General features: G+C 46.4%; 1 protein-coding gene across 1 annotated transcript in view; it reads right to left on the reverse strand.

Moving 5' to 3' along the window:
• LOC135028178 (S-adenosyl-L-methionine-dependent tRNA 4-demethylwyosine synthase TYW1-like) overlaps window positions 1-19,520 on the reverse strand; it is a 590,293-nt gene that overhangs the window by 320,517 nt on the left and 250,256 nt on the right. The window contains exon 10 of the mRNA XM_063953759.1: window positions 7,619-7,737. Within this exon, the coding sequence (XP_063809829.1) occupies window positions 7,619-7,737 (119 nt within the window). The remainder of the gene's footprint in view (window positions 1-7,618; window positions 7,738-19,520) is intronic.

A 19,520-nucleotide genomic window follows, 5' to 3' on the forward strand; every position in this document is an offset into this window, starting at 1 on the left:
CTTATTATTTTATTACAGATGTGTCTTCCTTCGTTGTTGCTGCAGACACGTTAACCAGCCCTTCTTAGTCAAGCCAAGTCTCAAGCAGGATCACTAATACTAAGCATCTTTTCGTGCTTCTTTTTCCCCGAAAACGCACCTCATTTGCATCGCTATGTGACAAATGCTGAGTATACATCAGAACAATGTGTTCCCGGCCAATCTGCCGTCTGAAGGGCCAACGTGTCGTGCTGCAAGTACACACTGCACAATGCAGTCGTTCGACGGCGCAATGTACCATGCCATGCTGCATTTATCATTAACGATATCTTCTGATTGACAGGGCAGCATGGCCAACCAGAACATATACTGTAGTTAACGATCACGGGTAGATACTGCACAATCCAGACAAAATGTTTCAATTTGCACGGAAAGTACATATACCAATATCGTCCTGGTGTGTACCCAGCCTACGATATAGAAGTAGACTATGACGATTAAAATTATATGCAGCATGTGTATATTCTGTGTGCGACTGCAGCTGTTATCTGCATAAGAAATGCTGTTACTGTGTTTTCTACTGACTCTGTAGCATAGCATGGGAGCTGGCGGCTCTCATGCACCCTGAGTGCCACAACTCATAACATACGGAAGCTACACCAGGATCTATAAATTTGAATATATGCAGATAGACTAAACATATAAAAAAAACATATAAAGTACAGTGAGCTAGATGAAATTGAAAAATAAGATTTTACTTACCGGTAAATCTATTTCTCGTAGTCCGTAGTGGATGCTGGGGACTCCGTAAGGACCATGGGGAATAGACGGGCTCCGCAGGAGACATGGGCACTTTAAGAAAGAATTTAGATTCTGGTGTGCTCTGGCTCCTCCCTCTATGTCCCTCCCCCAGACCTCAGTTAGAGAAACTGTGCCCGGAAGAGCTGACAGTACAAGGAAAGGATTTGGGGAATCCAGGGTAAGACTCATACCAGCCACACCAATCACACCGTATAACTTGTGATAACTTTACCCAGTTAACAGTATGAACAACAACAGAGCATCAGATCAACCCTGATGCAACTATACATAACCCTTATTTAAGCAATAACTATATACAAGCATTGCAGAAGAAGTCCGCACTTGGGACCGGCGCCCAGCATCCACTACGGACTACGAGAAATAGATGTACCGGTAAGTAAAATCTTATTTTCTCTAACGTCCTAGTCGATGCTGGGGACTCCGTAAGGACCATGGGGATTATACCATAACTCCCAAACGGGCGGGAGAGTGCGGACGACTCTGCAGCACCGTATGAGCAAACACAAGATCCTCCTCAGCCAGGGTATCAAACTTGTAGAACTTTGCAAAGGTGTTTGAACCTGACCAAGTAGCCGCTCGGCAAAGCTGTAATGCAGAGACCCCTCGGGCAGCCGCCCAAGAAGAGCCCACCTTCCTTGTGGAATGGGCCTTAACTGATTTAGGCAGCGGCAACCCTGCCGCAGAATGAGCCTGCTGGATCGTGTTACAGATCCAGCGAGCAATAGTTTGCTTTGAAGCAGGCGCCCCAAGCTTGTTGGAAGCATACAGGATAAACAAAAATTCTGTTTTCCTGACCTTAGCCGTTCTGGCTACATAAACCTTCAAAGCCCTGACCACATCCAGTGACTCGGAATCCTCCAGATCAGTAGTAGCCACAGGCACCACGATAGGTTGGTTTATATGAAAGGATGAAACCACTTTCGGCAGAAATTGTGGGCGGGTCCGCAATTCTGCTCTATCCGCATGGAAAACCAGATAAGGGCTTTTATGTGACAAAGCCGCCAATTCTGACACACGCCTAGCCGAAGCCAGTGCTAATAGCTTGACCACCTTCCACGTGAGATATTTAAATTCCACCGTTTTGAGTGGTTCAAACCAGTGTGATTTCAGGAAACTCAACACCACGTTAAGATCCAAAGGTGCCACTGGAGGCACAAAAGGGGGCTGAATATGCAGCACTCCCTTTACAAACGTCTGAACTTCAGGCAGAGAAGCCAGTTCTTTTTTAAAGAAAATGGATAAGGCCGAAATCTGAACCTTAATGGAACCCAATTTAAGGCCCAAAGTCACTTCCGCCTGTAGGAAATGAAGGAAACGGCCCAGCTGGAATTCCTCCATAGGGGCATTCCTGGCCTCACACCAAGCCACATATTTTCGCCATATATGGTGATAATGTTGAGCTGTCACATCCTTCCTAGCCTTTATCAGCGTAGGAATAACTTCATCCGGAATGCCCTTTTCTGCTAGGATCCGGCGTTCAACCGCCATGCCGTCAAACGCAGCCGCGGTAAGTCTTGGAATAGACAGGGCCCCTGTTGCAACAAGTCCTGTCTTAGAGGCAGAGGCCACGGGTCCTCTGTGAGCATTTCTTGCAGATCTGGATACCAAGTCCTTCTTGGCCAATCTGGAACAATGAGTATTGTTCTCACTCCTCTTTTTCTTATGATTCTCAGCACCTTGGGTATGAGAGGAAGAGGAGGAAATACATAGACTGACTGGAACACCCACGGTGTCACCAGTGCGTCCACAGCTATCGCCTGAGGGTCCCTTGACCTGGCGCAATATCTCTGTAGCTTTTTGTTGAGGCGGGATGCCATCATGTCCACCTGTGGCAGTTCCCACCGACTTGCAATCTGCGTGAAGACTTCTTGATGAAGTCCCCACTCTCCCGGGTGGAGGTCGTGCCTGCTGAGGAAGTCTGCTTCCCAGTTGTCCACTCCCGGAATGAACACTGCTGACAGTGCGCTTACGTGATTCTCCGCCCAGCGAAGAATTCTGGTGGCTTCCGCCATGGCCACCCTGCTCTGTGTGCTGCCTTGGCGGTTTACATGAGCCACTGCGGTGATGTTGTCTGACTGAATCAGAACCGGTTGGTCGCGAAGCAGGGACTCCGCTTGAAGTAGGGCGTTGTATATGGCCCTTAGTTCCAGTATGTTGATGTGAAGGGAAGTCTCCTGACTTGACCACAGCCCTTGGAAATTTCTTCCCTGTGTAACTGCCCCCCACCCTCAGGGGCTTGCATCCGTGGTCACCAGGACCCAGTCCTGAATGCCGAATCTGCGACCTTCGAGAAGGTGAGCACTCTGCAGCCACCACAGGAGAGACACCCTGGCCTTGGGGGATAGGGTGATCAGCCGATGCATCTGAAGATGTGATCCGGACCCACTTGTCCAACAGATCCCATTGAAAGGTCCTCGCATGGAACCTGCCGAAGGGAATGGCCTCGTATGATGCCACTATCTTTCCCAGGACTCGCGTGCAATGATGCACCGACACCTGTTTTGGTTTTAATGGGTCTCTGACCAGTGTCATGAGCTCTTGAGCCTTCTCCATCGGGAGATAAACCCTCTTCTGGTCTGTGTCCAGAATCATGCCCAGGAAAGGCAGACGAGTCGTAGGAATCAACTGCGACTTTGGGAAATTTAGAATCCAGCCGTCCTGTTGTAACACTTCCCGAGAGCGTGCTACGCTGATCAGCAACTGCTCTCTGGACCTCGCCTTCATGAGGAGATCGTCCAAGTATGGGATAATTGTGACCCCTTGCTTTCGCAGGAGCACCATCATTTCCGCCATTACTTTGGTAAATATTCTCGGTGCCGTGGAGAGACCAAACGGCAACGTCTGGAATTGGCAATGACAATCCTGTACCACAAATCTGAGGTACGCCTGATGATGTGGATAAATGGGGACATGAAGGCATGTATCCTTTATGTCCAGAGACACCATAAACCCCCCCACCCACTTCCAGGCTTGCGATGACCGCTCTGAGCGATTCCATCTTGAACTTGAACCTTTTCAGGTATATGTTCAGGGATTTTAAATTCAATATGGGTCTGACCGAACCGTCCGGTTTCAGTACCACAAACATGGTCGAATAATAACCCTTTCCTTGTTGAAGGAGGGGAACCTTGACCACCACCTGCTGAAGATACAATTTTGTGAATTGCAGCTAACACTATTTCCCTCTCTAAGGGGGAAGCTGAAAGGGCCGATTTGAGGTATCGGTGAGGGGGCATCTCTTCGAATTCCAGCTTGTATCCCTGAGACACAATCTCTATTGCCCAGGGATCCACCTGGGAGTGAACCCACTTGTGGCTGAAATTTCGGAGACGCGCCCCCAACGGGCCTAGCTCCGCCTGTGGAGCCCCAGCGTCATGCGGTGGATTTAATGAAAGCCGGGGAGGACTTCTGCTCCTGGGAACTAGCTGTGTTGTGCAGCTTCCTTCCTCTGCCCCTGCCTCTGGCAAGAAAGGACGCACCTCGGACTTTCTTACCTTTTTGTGATCGAAAGGACTGCATTTGGTAATACGGTGCTTTCTTAGGTTGTGAGGGAACATATGGCAAAAAAATTGACTTTCCAGCAGTAGCTGTGGAGACCAGGTCCGAGAGACCCTCCCCAAACAATTCCTCACCCTTGTAAGGTAAAACCTCCATGTGCCTTTTTGAGTCGGCATCACCTGTCCATTGCAGAGTCCACAGGACCCTTCTGGCAGAAATCGACATCGCATTTATTCTAGAGCCCAGTAGGCTAATGTCTCTTTGAGCATCTCTCATATATAGGACAGCGTCTTTTATATGCCCCAGGGTCATTAATATAGTATCCTTGTCTAAGGTATCAAGTTCCTCAGATAAGGTATCCGTCCATGCTGCTACAGCACTACACACCCAGGCCGACGCAATTGCCGGCCTTAGTAAGGTACCTGAATGTGTATAAATGGACTTCAGGGTACCCTCTTGCTTTCTATCCGCAGCATCTTTTAGGGTGGCCGTACCCTGTGACGGCAGGGCTACCCTCTTGGATAAGCGTGTTAAAGCTTTGTCCACCCTAGGGGAGGATTCCCAGCGTAACCTGTCCGTTGGCGGGAAAGGATACGCCATAAGCATTCGTTTGGAAATCTGCAGTTTTTTATCTGGAGATTCCCAAGCCTTTTCACATAACTCATTTAGCTCATGTGAAGGGGGAAAGGTCACCACCTGCCTTTTTTCCCCATACATATGAACCCTCTTGTCAGGGACTGGGGTTTCCTCTGTGATGTGCAACACATCCTTCATTGCTATAATCATATAACGGATGGCTTTAGCCAATTTTGGCTGTAACTTTGCATCATCGTAATCGACCCTGGAGTCAGAATCCATGTCGGTATCTGTGTCAACAATTTGGGATAGTGGGCGCTTCTGAGACCCTGGCGGCCTCTGCGACATAGGATCAGGCATGGGCTGAGACCCCGACTGTCCTAAGGTTTCAGCTTTATCCAACCTTTTATGCAAAGAATTAACATTATCATTTAAAACCTTCCACATATCCATCCAATCAGGTGTCGGCGCCGTCGGCGGAGACACCACATTCATTTGCTCCCGCTCTGCTTCCACATAGCCTTCCTCGTCAAACATGTCGACACAAGCGTACCGACACACCACACACAAAGGGGATGCTCCTTTGAAGACAGTTCCCCCACAAGGCCCTTTGGAGAGACAGAGAGAGAGTATGCCAGCACACACCCCAGCGCTATATGTCCCAGGAATCACACAGTAACTTAGTGTTAACCCAGTAGCTGCTGTATCTTATGTTTTTGCGCCTAATTTATGTGCCCCCCCTTCTTTTTACCCTCTTCTACCGTGAATCTGCAGGGGAGAGCCTGGGGAGCTTCCTCTCAGCGGAGCTGTGGAGAAAAAATGGCGCTGGTGAGTGCTGAGGAAGAAGCCCCGCCCCCTCAGCGGCGGGCTTCTGTCCCGCGTTTCTGTACAATATTATGGCGGGGGCTCATACATATATACAGTGCCCAACTGTATATATGTCCAACTTTTGCCAAGATTGCTGCCCAGGGCGCCCCCCCCTGCGCCCTGCACCCTACAGTGACCGGAGTATGTGGGTGTAGTGTGGGAGCAATGGCGCACAGCTGCAGTGCTGTGCGCTACCTCAGTGAAGACTGGAGTCTTCTGCCGCCGATTTTGAAGTCTTCTTGCTTCTTTCACCCGGCTTCTGTCTTACGGCTCTGCGAGGGGGACGGCGGCGCGGCTCCGGGATCGGACGACAAAGGGTGAGATCCTGTGTACGATCCCTCTGGAGCTAATGGTGTCCAGTAGCCTAAGAAGCAGGACCTATCTGCAGAGAGTAAGGCTGCTTCTCTCCCCTCAGTCCCACGATGCAGGGAGTCTGTTGCCAGCAGAGCTCCCTGAAAATAAAAAAACCTAACAAAATACTTTCAGGAGAGCTCACTAAACAGCACCCAGCTCGTCCGGGCACAGATTCAAACTGAGGTCTGGAGGAGGGACATAGAGGGAGGAGCCAGAGCACACCAGAATCCAAATTCTTTCTTAAAGTGCCCATGTCTCCTGCAGAGCCCGTCTATTCCCCATGGTCCTTACGGAGTCCCCAGCATCCACTAGGACGTTAGAGAAATAAGAATGTTGTGGCTTTCTCCTGTCCTATAGGGTTGTTGGGGAGGAGTTTGTGGAGTCTTAGCTGATGATAGGCAAATTTGGTACCTCTCTGATTTGGTTCAACCTCCCACCCTACCTATTTTGTGTGTGTGTGTGAATTTTCTGCATTGGTTCAGCTCACTCAAATGAAGACCACAAAATTCCCTTTTACAGATGTGTCCACTTACATCTAGCCTCCCTTCACGTTAAACAGTCCTTCTAGTCATGCCATGCCTCGACTCTGTTGTGCTAAGAGTCTTTTTGTGCAACTTTTTCCATTAAAATGTATTGTATTTGCAAAACCATGCGAATAGGATGCTTTAGCATTTTGTATGTAGATACAGCCAGAGTCGCACAAGAATATAGGCATGCCACATAGCATTTTAATCAGCAAATTCTGCTTGTGCGTCTTATACACATAGCAGTGCAAATAAGATGCATCTTGGGCAAAAAAAAACACGACCAACGCTAATGGAGTTGAACGGGACCCTACAGCTTTACAATTATTTCCTCATATGAGCTAACTTTAACCGATTGCAACAATTATAAGTAAACAAATAATACTATCATAGGCTTAAAAACCAAATTACATTATTTACCTTTACATTTTAAATTAAAATTCACAGTTTTACTTGACAAACTTATCTAATTTCAGAAGCAATACTAATGTCAATGAAATGTTGTTGAAAGAGGAGATCAGAGCACAATAAGACTTTATTTGCTTCTACCATTGAGTACTAATCAATGCATTCTCCAATCAACTATTGGTGTTCTTATCAGATCCTTATTAGATGGGTCACTTTCAGAATTATCATGGGTTGTTACTGTAGAGCATCTAGTAACATGGGACCTCAGTTATCATTACACTGAGAAGCTTTCCTGTCAGTCTGGGAGGTTGCTAACTGGCATTCCAGTATTTATAGAGAACTAGCTCCTAAATAACAATATTCAATAGGTGTTCTCACACTGCAGTGAAAGCAAAATCATTTAATGCAACATTTCTTTGCAAAAATCTTCAATTTCACAGACACCTGAAGAAACAATTAACAGAGTACACGGCTGTACTTGAGGTAAATTACATGAACACTGTTCTTACATGAATTATCCTGGAGTAAACAAACAGAAAGAAGAAGCACATTTTGCAATGTACTGCAGGAATAGATATGGAAAACTTTACCTCCAACAGAAGACGCACTTGTTAGCACAAGCCAGACTGGGTGTAGTTTCCATACATCTGTGACTTTCAATGCCATAGAATGTGTGCTTATAACAGCCTCCTCTTCCCCGCAACATGGACTGGGGGAAAGTAAAAAGAGAATTAGTACAGCATATATTGCACACATATACATACAAAATAAAACAAATCAAATAATAAAAAAGGTAAACCTACATTAAAAAAAAAAACTTTACAAACCTCTATTACCACCGATTCGCATATTCCTACACACAATACTGCACACATTTTGGCCTATGCTTGTCCTATCGGTCTTTATGTGAACTGGGGAGTTTTGGGGCAGGAACTGGGCGCTAACAATGCAAGCGTATGGAACTTCCCTGACTTGTGGTAGTGTCATGGGAGTGTATCTAAAGCTCCACGTAAGTCGTACGCCTAATGAAGGGAAGTCTGTTTCCGGACGATCAATTGCATCTGGCTTGGGGTTGGTGCAAGAGCAGATATTAAAATCAGTGGGTGGCACAGTTTTCTACTTGCAGACACATGAATCCTTGAATTGGCCGAAGGTAGTAAATCAGACTACCACAACTACCCGCAAATACAGCCAACACTTCCATCCAGGCTTTCCGGGATATTCAATTAACGCTGATGAAGCTTCGGGTGATATTTCTCTATGTTTCATCAATGTTTTTTGACACGGAAAAAACATCCTTTTCACCCGAAAACATGCAGGTTCAGCTAAACCTGTGTGTTTTCGGTAGAGGCAGCCCTGTTTCCAGGGATTTTGCTTTACCTGCTGGAGGCAGGTGAAACAAATCCCCGTAAAGTCGCTGCACGCGCCTGCTTATCAGGGTTATTTAATAGCCCCCTGCAATACTTTTACACCTGACAGTCAGTGCGGGTAGTTGAATATCCCCCTTAGTCTTAACCTGAGATTCCCTGTCCCTTGTGGATTAATTATACCTTTATGTGAGCCAACAGAAGCAAGCTACTAAGGAAACAATGAGTGAATTAATGGCAAGTAACTGGAGAAACCGTAAAATTTAGTATGTGCTTCAATGGTCCCTTTAGAAATGGGATACATCAACTTTACATAAGTTTCTAGTTAGCATAGAGCAGTTTTTCAGGGTGTGAATCATAGTGTTGACAGTAACTAGGTCGACAATCATTAGGTCGACAGTGACTAGGTAGACACCTGAAATAGTCGACACGGAAGAAGGTCAACATGATTTTTTTAATATATATTTTTGTGGTGTTTTCTTTGTAAAATGACTGGAAACCCCAATTAGTGCACCGTGTCCCCTCGCATGATTCGCTTCGCTCACTCTGCTCGCTATGATTTGGGCAAGGTGCCTCGCTCTGCTCAGAAGCAGTTTCAGTAAATCTGCGTACCAAGCCCTTCTTGGCCAATTCGGAGCAATGAGAATTGCTTGAACCCTTCCCCTTTTTATCCTTTTGAGAATTCTTGGGATCAGTGGAAGTGGGGGAAAGACATACAACATTTGATAGACCCATGGCGTCCACCGCCACTGCCTGTGGGTCTCTTGACCTAGAGCAATACCGCTGGAGCTTCTTATTGAGACGAGAGTCCATCATTTCAATCTGAGTAATCTCCCACCGACGAGTTAAACACCCGAACACCTTCTGGGTGGAGGTCGTGTCTGCTGAGGAAGTCTGCTTCCCAGTTGTCCACGCCCGGAATGAAGATCGCGGACAGCGCCACCGCGTGTGTCTCTGCCCAGAGGATGATCTTTGTAACCTCTGACATTGCTGTGCTGCTCTGCTCTTCATTCCGCCATGTGGGTTTATGTACGTCACGGTTCCGGTATGAATGGTCAACCATGTTATGGTCGACAATCATTAGGTCGACCACTATTGGTCGACATTGACATGGTCGACATGGACACATGGTCGACACATGAAAATGGTCAACACGTGAAAGGTCGACGTGAAAATGTCGACACATGAAAAGGTCGACACATGAAAAGGTCGACATGAGTTTAACTTTTTTGGGTGTCGTTTTTTGCGTAATGTGACTGGGAACCCCAATTAGTGCACCGCTTCGCTCGCCATGTTTCGGGCATGGTGCCTTCGCTCCGCACAGATTACCGTTCCAATCGTAGTCCACGTGGATCGTAAAGTATGGAAAAGTTCCCCAAAAGAAAAAAAAGTTAAAAAACGCATGTCGACCTTTTCATGTGTCGACCATGTGTCCATGTCAACCAATAGTGGTCGACCTAATGACTGTCGACCATAACATGGTCGACCATCTGAACGGATACCGTACGTCACCGCCGTTACATTGTTGAACCTGGATGGCTCGATTGGGAAGATGAGATGCCTGCAGAAGGGCGTTGTATATGGCCCTTAGTTCCAGAAAGTTGATCGGAAGAATGGTTTCCTGACTTGACCATTTTCCTTGGAAGTGTTCCCCCTGGGTGACTGCTCCCCAACCTCTGAGGATTGCGTCTGTGGTTAGCAGTATCTAATTTTGAATCCCGAACCTTAGGCCCTCTGTCAGGTGAGAAGTCTGTAGCCACCACAGAAGAGAAATCCTGGCTTTTGGCGACAGGCGCATCCTCTGGTGCATTTGTAGATGCGAGTCGGACCATTTGTCCAGCAGATCCAGCTGGAAGGACCCTGAGTGAAACCTTCTGTACTGCAGTGACTCGTAAGAGGCTACCATCTTTGCCAGGAGGTGAATGCACAGAGGTATCGATATCTGGGGCAGCTTTAGGACGTCCCTTACCATTGATTGAATGACCAATGTATTTTCCAGAGGAAGGATTACCTTCTTTACCTCCGTATCCAGTATCATCCCCAGGAACTGATGCCTTCGTATTGGTACCAGGTGAGATATTGGCAGATTTAGAATCCACCCATGATCCTGGAGTAGTCATGTGGAGAGGGAAATACTGTGTAACAACCTCTCCCTGGAAGGGGCATTTATCAGCAGATCGTCGAAGTACGGTATTATGTTCACTCCTTGCTTGCAGAGGGGAAACATCATCTCCGCCATTACTTTGGTAAACACCCTCGGTGCCGTGGGGAGCCCAAAGGGTAGGGCCTGGGACTGGTAATGACAGTCCTGTAACGCAACCTTGGATAAGCCTAATGAGGCGGCCAAATCTTAATATCCAGAGACACCAGGAATTCTCCCTCCTCCAGACCTGATATCACCGCTATCAGCGACTCCATCTTGAATTTGAACACCCGTAAATACGGGTTCAGTGACTTGAGGTTTAAAATGGGCCTCACCGAACTGTCCGGTTTCGGTACCACAAACAGGTTGGAATATAAACCCTTGTTTTGTAGATGAAGAGGAACTGGAAATATGACCAGAGTCTGTACCAGTTTTTGAATTGCTTTTGTAAGGTCATACTTGCTTCCGGTGAAGCTGGTAAGCCGGATTTCAAGAATTTGTGAGGTGGGATTTCCTGAAACTCCAGTCTGTAGCCCTGGACGATAAGATCTTTTACCCATGGATCCAGGCATGATGTGGTCCATACATGACTGAAATATTGTAACCGGGCTCCCACCTGCCTGTTGACCAGGCAGTGCTGTCCACCGTCATGCTGAAGGCTTTGCGGAAGCAGAACCTGAGGTCTGATCCTTTGAGACTGCATTTGCAGGCTTTCTGGGCTTACCTCTATTGCCTTTGAAGGCAGTATAAGAACCCTTGGCATTACCTTTAAAATTTCCCTGTCCGAAAGGACTACAAAGTAGGTGCAGAATAAAATTTTCTAGCCGGGGGTGTTGTGGAAGCAAGGCATGTAGACTTACCTGCCTTAGCCTTGGATATCCACGTATCCAGTTCATCTCCAAAAAGGTCTTCACCTGTGAAAGGAAGGCTTTCCACGCCTTTCTTAGAATCCACATCCGCAGTCCACTAGCGTAGCCACAAGCCCCTGTGTGCTGACACTGCCATGGCAGTGGTGCGTGCGTTGGGCAATCCAATCTTCTTTATGGCCTCCACCAAAAATGTAGCAGAATCCTGTATATGCTGTAGGAGTAAAATAGTCTCCCCCCTAATAAGGATAAGGAATCTAATTTGTCAATTAGATTACCAGACCATTTTGCAATGGCCCTAATGATCCATGCACAAGCTATAGTGGGTCTTTGGGCCACCGCCGCCGCTGTGTACAGAGACTTGAGAGTGGTATCAATCTTGGGTTCTGCAGCATCCTTCGACGAAGCTGCCCAGGAACAGGTAAAACTATCTTACGTGGCAGGCTGGAACCCGAAGCGTCCACTATCAGTGGGTTTTCCCATTTTTTCCTGTCATCCTGAGGGAACGGAAAGGATTAACCTTGTTGGAACCTGAAACTTCCTGTTAGGATTAATCCAAGTTGCTTCAAAAAGGGAATTTAATTCCTTACAAGCAGGAAAAGTAGCTGAGGATTTCTTTTTCACATTAAAAAAAGGATTCCTCCTCATCCTCTGACACCTTGTCAGGAATGTGTAAAACCTCTCTAATAGCTTCAATCAGGGCCTGTATTCCCGGTGCTAAAGCTGCATCCCCCTCCCCCGGGTCTGATACATCATCATCGGTACCAGCCTGCATGATTTGGGCCAGAGTACGCTTCTGTGGACAGATAGCAGGGGTCTGAGACACCAGGATGACCACTGAATCTCTATTCATCAGGTCATCTACAGATTGCCTTACATATTGCGTCTCCTTTTCATTTTGTAACAATTTGTTTGAAATATTTGAAATCATCCCCTTTAATGAATCTAACCATATAGGTTCAGATCCACTAGCCTGAGAATGTGTACTATCCTGAGTACACTGTAGAGATCTCCCAGACTGAGAAAAGCACTCTGCAGTGCATGATACACACTCCTTTGACATAATAATGTAAAAGAACACACAGAAAGGAATAGGTTAAAAGCACAGTTAACCCACAAAGAGCCCTTCTAGGGAGATACAGAGTATTGGAGCCAGCCACACAACGCCCCTAGAGCTAAAGTATAGACTTACAGTAGCTGGGTCGTAAACCGAGTACCCTTAATAGGGTTCAGTACACCTAGAGTATTGCTCCCCCCCCCTTTGCAATGAGCCGCTGAGGTGCTCTGGAGTCTGTGTGGAGGAGCTGCGCTTTCCCGTCAGACTGCCTGTTATAAGCTGCAGAAAGGAAAATGGTGCTGGTGAGCTGCTGGATCCGCTAATAGTGAAGCTCCGCCCCCTTAATGGCACGCAGCCTTCCCGCTTTTTATACTGGCAGAGGTGAAAGAATAAGGGTTACAGTTGGGTTAAAACCCCGGTAATATGTGCCTGTAGTGGATAATAACATTGGCTATAGCCGCCCCTCACAGCGGTCACACAGTGCCCTTGAAGCCTGGAGCGCAGCGTGCATGCAGTACTGCGCTCCTACCCGGATGCCGCCATTACCGCCAGCGACCTACTCACCACTCTTCTGGCTCTGTTAGGGGTGGCGGCGTGCTGCGGGTCAGTACACTCACCGTGGTGGGGCTTGCGAATAGGACCCTCCCGAGCTTAGGGACCATTAACTCTAGGGAGTTAATAAAATAGAAAATAAAACTCTTCAGGAGCTTTCCAAGCGTGATCGGCTGTTCCGGGCACATTTTCTAAACTGAGTCTTGTAGGAGGGGCATAGAGAGAGGAGCCAGTGCACACTATTTATTTCCTAAAGTGCCCATGGCTCCTAGTGGACCAGTCTATACCCCATGGTACTAATGTGGACCCCAGTATCCTCTGGGACGTAAGAAAAAATAGGATTTTGGTACTTACCAGGTAAATCCTTTTCTTTGAATCCATAGGGGGCACTGGAGTACTCTTGGGATATGGACGGCTTCCACAGGAAGAAGGCACTGAATAAATTAATTTTGAAACTACACCTCCCCTCCATATCCCTGAGTACCTCAGTGTTTTTTACTGAGCCGAACAGGAGCGATAGAGAGGTTGACAATGGAGAATTACATATAACATAACCGACAACAATAAAGTTGACACAACATTACTGACAACTAAACAGTTGACACCATAACCGATTAGAACTTGTTAATCTGAACCAGTCGGTGAAAATGTGTTACCATAAGATCTACTGAACCTACCCCAAACCAGGTAAACTGCTCTGGGTGGGTGTCCAGTGCCCCCTATGGATTCAAAAAAAAGGATTTACCTGGTAAGTACCAAAATCCTATTTTCTTTTTCATCCACTAGGGGTCACTGGAGTACTCTTGGGACGTACCAAAGTTTCCCCCGTGGGCGGGAGAGCTGTTTGGCACCTGTAACACTAGGCGGCCAAAGCTAGATGCTGATGCCGCAAACGTATCAAACTTGTCAAAGCGCACAAACGTGTGCACCGAAGACCATGTAGCCGCCCGGTAAAGCTGTGTCGTAGAAGCTCCACGACTCGCTGCCCATGACGTTCCCACAGCACGTGTGGAATGAGCTGTTACTGATGTAGGCGGCTGTAACCTAGCATGAAGGTAAGCCTGACGTATGGTCAGTTTAATCCAACTGGATAAGGTCTGCCTAGAAGCTGGCCAACCCATCTTGGCAGCATCATAGAGAGCAAACAACGTATCCGTCTTACGAACTGTCGACGTTCGGGATACATAAATGCGTAATGCGCGTACCACATCCAACCTACCAGAGTCTCCTGTTAACACAGGAACTACTATTGGTTGATTGATGTGCAAAGATGACACTACCTTTGGTAGAAAAGTGGAATTCGTCCGAAGTTCCGCTCTGTCATCATGAAACCCTAAATACGGTGGCTTGCACGACAAAGCACCCAAATCTGAAACACGCCTTGCTGACGCTAAGGCTAAAAGAAAAATTGTTTTCCCAAGTGAGAAATTTAATATCCACTTGTTGTAAGGGTTCAAAATAAAAAGACTGTAAGAAATCTAAAAGCCAGATTCAAGTCCCATGGCGCAGTAGGTGGAGTAAATGGAGGCTGAACTCTGAGGACACCCTGCATAAAGGTGTGAACCGACGGCAATAGGGCCAATCTACTATGAAAATAAATTGACAACGCCGATATCTGCACTTTTAGTGTGGATAAACTCAGACCTCCATCTAACCCCATCTGTAGAAATAACAAAAGACGGGATAACCTAAAAGAGGATGTCGGAAACTTCCGAGCTTCACACCAACCTACATAGGCACGCCAAATTCTGTAATAATGAGCTGCCGTAACCGGCTTCCTAGCTCGTAACATGGTTGGTATAACAGATTCTGGAATGCCCTCTCTTCTTAAGAGGGCTGTCTCAACAGCCACCCCGTCAAACGCGGCCGCGCTAAATCGGGGTAAAGGAACGGACCCTGCTGTAACAGGTCCGAACGTAGTGGGAGCGGCCAAAGACCGACTGCGAGTAGACCGCGGAGATCCGAGAACCAAGCTCTCCGAGACCAAAGAAACGCCACTAGTATAACTGTGACGGACTCTCCTTTGATCCGTTTTAGCCACAGAGGGAGCAGCGGAAACGGTGGAAACAGATACACGAGACTGTATGGCCACGTGATTGTGAGCATCCACCGCCACTTCCTTTGGATCTCTCGTTCTGGACACGACCTGGGGCGTTTGATGATTGTGGTGAGATGCCATCAGGTCTACCTGCGGGTAACTCCACTTCTGGACCAGCATGTGAAACACTTCTGTATTTAATGCCCATTCTCCTGGATGAAAATTCCGACGGCTGAGATAATCCGCCTCCCAGTTGTCCACTCCCGGAATGACTACTGCCGACAATATCATTTGGTGATACTCGGCCCAATAGAGGAATCAAGCTACTTCCCGCATTTCCATACGGCTTTTCGTTCCTCCTTGTTTGTTGATATATGCGACCGCCGTCGCATTGTCTGACTGCACCTGAACAGCCTGAGCCTGCAGCCTGTGCACTGCTTGTCGTAGCGCATTGTAAATTGCCCGGAGTTCCAGGACATTTATAGACCGCAATCTTTCGTGATCCGCCCAGAGACCCTGGAGCTGATAATTTTGAACTACAGCTCCCCAACCTCTGAGACTTGCGTCCACCGTGAGAATTATCCAATTCCAGGCGCCGAACCGTTTCCCTGCGGTTAGATTCTGTACTTTGAGCCACCAGAGAAGAGACACTCTGGCCCTTGGAGACAACCTCACCCTGCGGTAAATCTGCAGATGCGAGCCCGACCCCTGTGCGAGCACATCCCATTGAAAAGGACGTGAGTGAAGTCTTCCGAACTGAAGCGCTTCGAAAGCCGCCACCATTGTGTCTAATAGGCGAATGCACAAATGAACCGAGACTGTGCGTGGCTTGAGCACTAATTGTACCAGATGACGAATGACCTGTACTTTCTGTTTGGGTAGGTGAATTCTTTGATTTACCATATCGAGAATCATACCTAGGAATTGAAGTCATTGAGACGGAATCATTCAGGAATTCGCGTAGACCATGGTAGGAAATCAGATTTCCCCCCCCCCCCCCCACTTGGTCTGCGATCTATCTCGTTTGGAATCCGACTCCGCCTGTTAGGAACGTAGCCAAAGTGGACGTTATGCGCCACTAGCGAAGCTGAAAACGCAAGAACCAACTGCCAACGTCCAAAGAAGCTGTAGGCAGCAAGAAGTGTAAGGTGGTCTTTATTTAGGGCAAACCTGAACTGGAGTGTCCTGCCACTACAGCCCTACTGCTGTGTAGGGTACACTCCGATAGGTAGTTAAACGCCCAATAATTGCAATTGTCTCTCATTGAAAATAGTTCAGCCTTCGCTGAGAACCTGACGTACTGGCCTGGTGCTATGAGGGCTGGCGGCAAATCAACCGCAACAATCTAACTGAAACAGTAAAAAAAAAAAAAAAAAAATTTCCCCAGGCAGTACATGCCCCCGCATTCCCCCCAAAGAGGACCGGTAAGGGTCTGTCTGTGCAGTTTTTACGTAGAGTACTAACCACTATACCAGGCCTGGCCAACCTGTGGCTCTCCAGATGTTGTGAAACTACACATCCCTGCATGCCCTGCCACAGTTTTAGCATTCCCTAATAGCAAAACGGTGGCAAAGCATGATGGGACTTGTAGTTTTACAACAGCTGGAGAGCCACAGGTTGGCCAGGCCTGCACTATACGATCACGGCAACTTAAACGAGCCAGGTAGGAGACGAACCTACAATCTTGTTATCCGTAGTCAGATGCGTTATACATTGCGCCACTGGCCCAGATTCGTATTTGTCCGACACACTGTGTGACCGACTTTGCAGCGAAGCTGCTTGTTTGACTATGCATTAGACTTAGTGATCATGTACCCCAACCAGTAAGTACACCACGGAAGTAACGTGTGTATAAACCTGCATTACCGTGCATGTGGTTACCAGCAATAGTGAATCTTCCTGTAGAGTCATGCTGTACAAAAACAATTAATAAATTAAACTCCTAACACCCCGCTCCTCCAGAGGCTAAGTGTTGTATGGGAACAACCTCCGGGAAAGAACCAGGAAGTAACGTTAAAAAATGGTGTCCTACCATGTTTTTTTTTTTTTTTTTTAAACACCTGTTAAATTAGGATCTGAACCAGTGTCCATACAATCACAATGTTCACTGTGGCCGAGAAGCCTAACCACTTGGCTACAGAGCCACCTGCAAAAAAACAATACGCAAAGCTGCTGCAGGTGAGGCCTGAACTCACCATGTTTGCAGTGTTCAACAGATACTGTTTTATAAGCACTGTGTGCTGACCAATTAGTCTTGATTACTGCAAAATAGATTTTTAATGTCAGCATATTATATATATATATATATATATATATATAAAAATATATCTACACATACATACAACAATGTATATTCACACATACTCAGACCTTAATAAATATATATATTCCATATATGCATACATACACATATATATTATATACCCATATACATATATCCAGATACATCCTGATACAGAGGTATAATAATTTTTAGAAGTCTGAAACTAAATGCGACCTCACACAGGCTTAAAACCTGAGATGACTGCTGCTTAACCACAGCTTAGTTAATGGGCCCTATCTAGTGGCCGGCGCCGGGAGCGCGCTCTTGGGAGCGGGCTCTGGAGAGCTATCATGACTGTAAAACCTATGGTAGGTTTATATTGATAGTGTAAGCCCAAACTGAGCTAACCAGAATGTATCTTTTTTTTTTTAAACTAGCATGCATTAGTATGCATTCTAGATGGATCACCAGTCTCCCCCAGATGGCATACAATATGCAATACTGCTTAGCTTCCAAAATCAGATGAGTTTGGGCGTATCCAGTGTGGTGTGGCTGTAGATTAAAAAATACCTACAGCACCTTGTACTCCCAGGTGGCTAATCAGGCCCAACACTGCTTAGCTTCCAAAATCAGATGAGATTGGGCGTATCCAGTGTGGTGTGGCCAAGTGAATCAAGCCAAAGCTGCTGCAGGTGAGACCTGAACTCACAATGCTTGCAGTGCTCCACAGATACTGTTTTATAAGCACCATGTGCTGACCAATTGTTATAACCTATCTTACTTACAACAGTGAACAAAGCCAGTATTTGGCTGCCACGGCCATGATTCAGATTTGCAGTCTTTAGGATAATATCATTATAAATAATAGTAAGAGAAGTGAGTGTATATCCATGTTTTAGATATGGCAGGGAAACTGCTTATTAGTAATTGCTGACAGACAATACAAAAAATACAAAGACAGACAACTTGCGCAACTCAGTAAATAGCACTAAGGTGTCTCTATAAATATATATCTGGCCAAGTGCAGTGCACGCCAGCAATATGCCTGATCCCAAATTCCCCTTAACACCCCTGCGCCTTCAATGGAGGAGAGATGTAACACAGGAAATTCTGGAAACACAACAGGAAAAACAACAAGAAGCATGGTTAATATGTCCCCATGCTCACAGTATAACACAAAGTGCCGACTTAGAATTATGTAGGCAGATTTAATAAACAGCTTATGTTGCACTCAAACCTGCACATATAACTTGTATCCTGTTTTAACAAAGACTTCATATTTGAAAAAAAGGAGTGAGAAACTTAGTGCGCAATTAATCCCCAGATGCAGCAAAAGATTAGTGTATTAAAGTGTACATCCAAAGACACTAGAATATATACATGAAAGAAAAATATATACACATATCTGTAGCGCTCAAAAGGGAAAAAAATATATATAAATGCACCCTTAAAGTGAAAAAAATATTAGATTGATAATCACCCTGAGGATTTTTTTCAGAGGAGCACAACCTTGTTATTTTTATTTCACTTTTTCTTTAGTTATACGGTCTCCACTGGAACCTGAAAAAACAATGCAACCTCCTCCACACAAAAATGTGTGTTAGGGTGAACACATAAAAGAGAAAGATAGTGCAGTGAAACCTTTTTTAATCAAAGATTCTCATCAATCGAATGCACTTACAAACGGTTATGATTAAATCAGCACGTCTCATATATTTCCATTAGGCACACAGCAGTTACAGTATCGTCATTAGCCCAGGATAATGATCCAGATGATGTTGAGAATCTAAAGAAATGTGACTACCTCCACATAGCCGTGTTTTTGAGGTTAAGACACAAACAATAAAAGAGAATATAGTGCGATGATCCTTTTAAAAACTGGAGAATTTATTTACATCAAAGACTTCATAGCCTATTGTAATACATATGCAGCGCTGCTGTATTCCCTTTATCAATAAGAGTTGAATCATGAGCTTTTATCCAGTGACCCTGACATTTCTGTGTGCAGAGAACCTCACTGTGGCAGCAAAGTTACTCACTAGGCTATGGAGCCTGCCTTTTGACTCTCATTTGTGTGCCCCCCCGTGCTCCGTGTACCCGAAGCGGCATCGAGGGCCGGGGAGCGTGCTGTATAGAGCCGTGGAGCGGCCTATGCATAAAACCATGTGGCCGACGCGGCTCAGAGCGGTGGGGGAGACAGCCTAAA

Source organism: Pseudophryne corroboree, chromosome 2 (genome assembly GCF_028390025.1).
Source record: "Pseudophryne corroboree isolate aPseCor3 chromosome 2, aPseCor3.hap2, whole genome shotgun sequence".
In the NCBI taxonomy this organism is placed as follows: Eukaryota; Metazoa; Chordata; class Amphibia; order Anura; family Myobatrachidae; genus Pseudophryne; species Pseudophryne corroboree.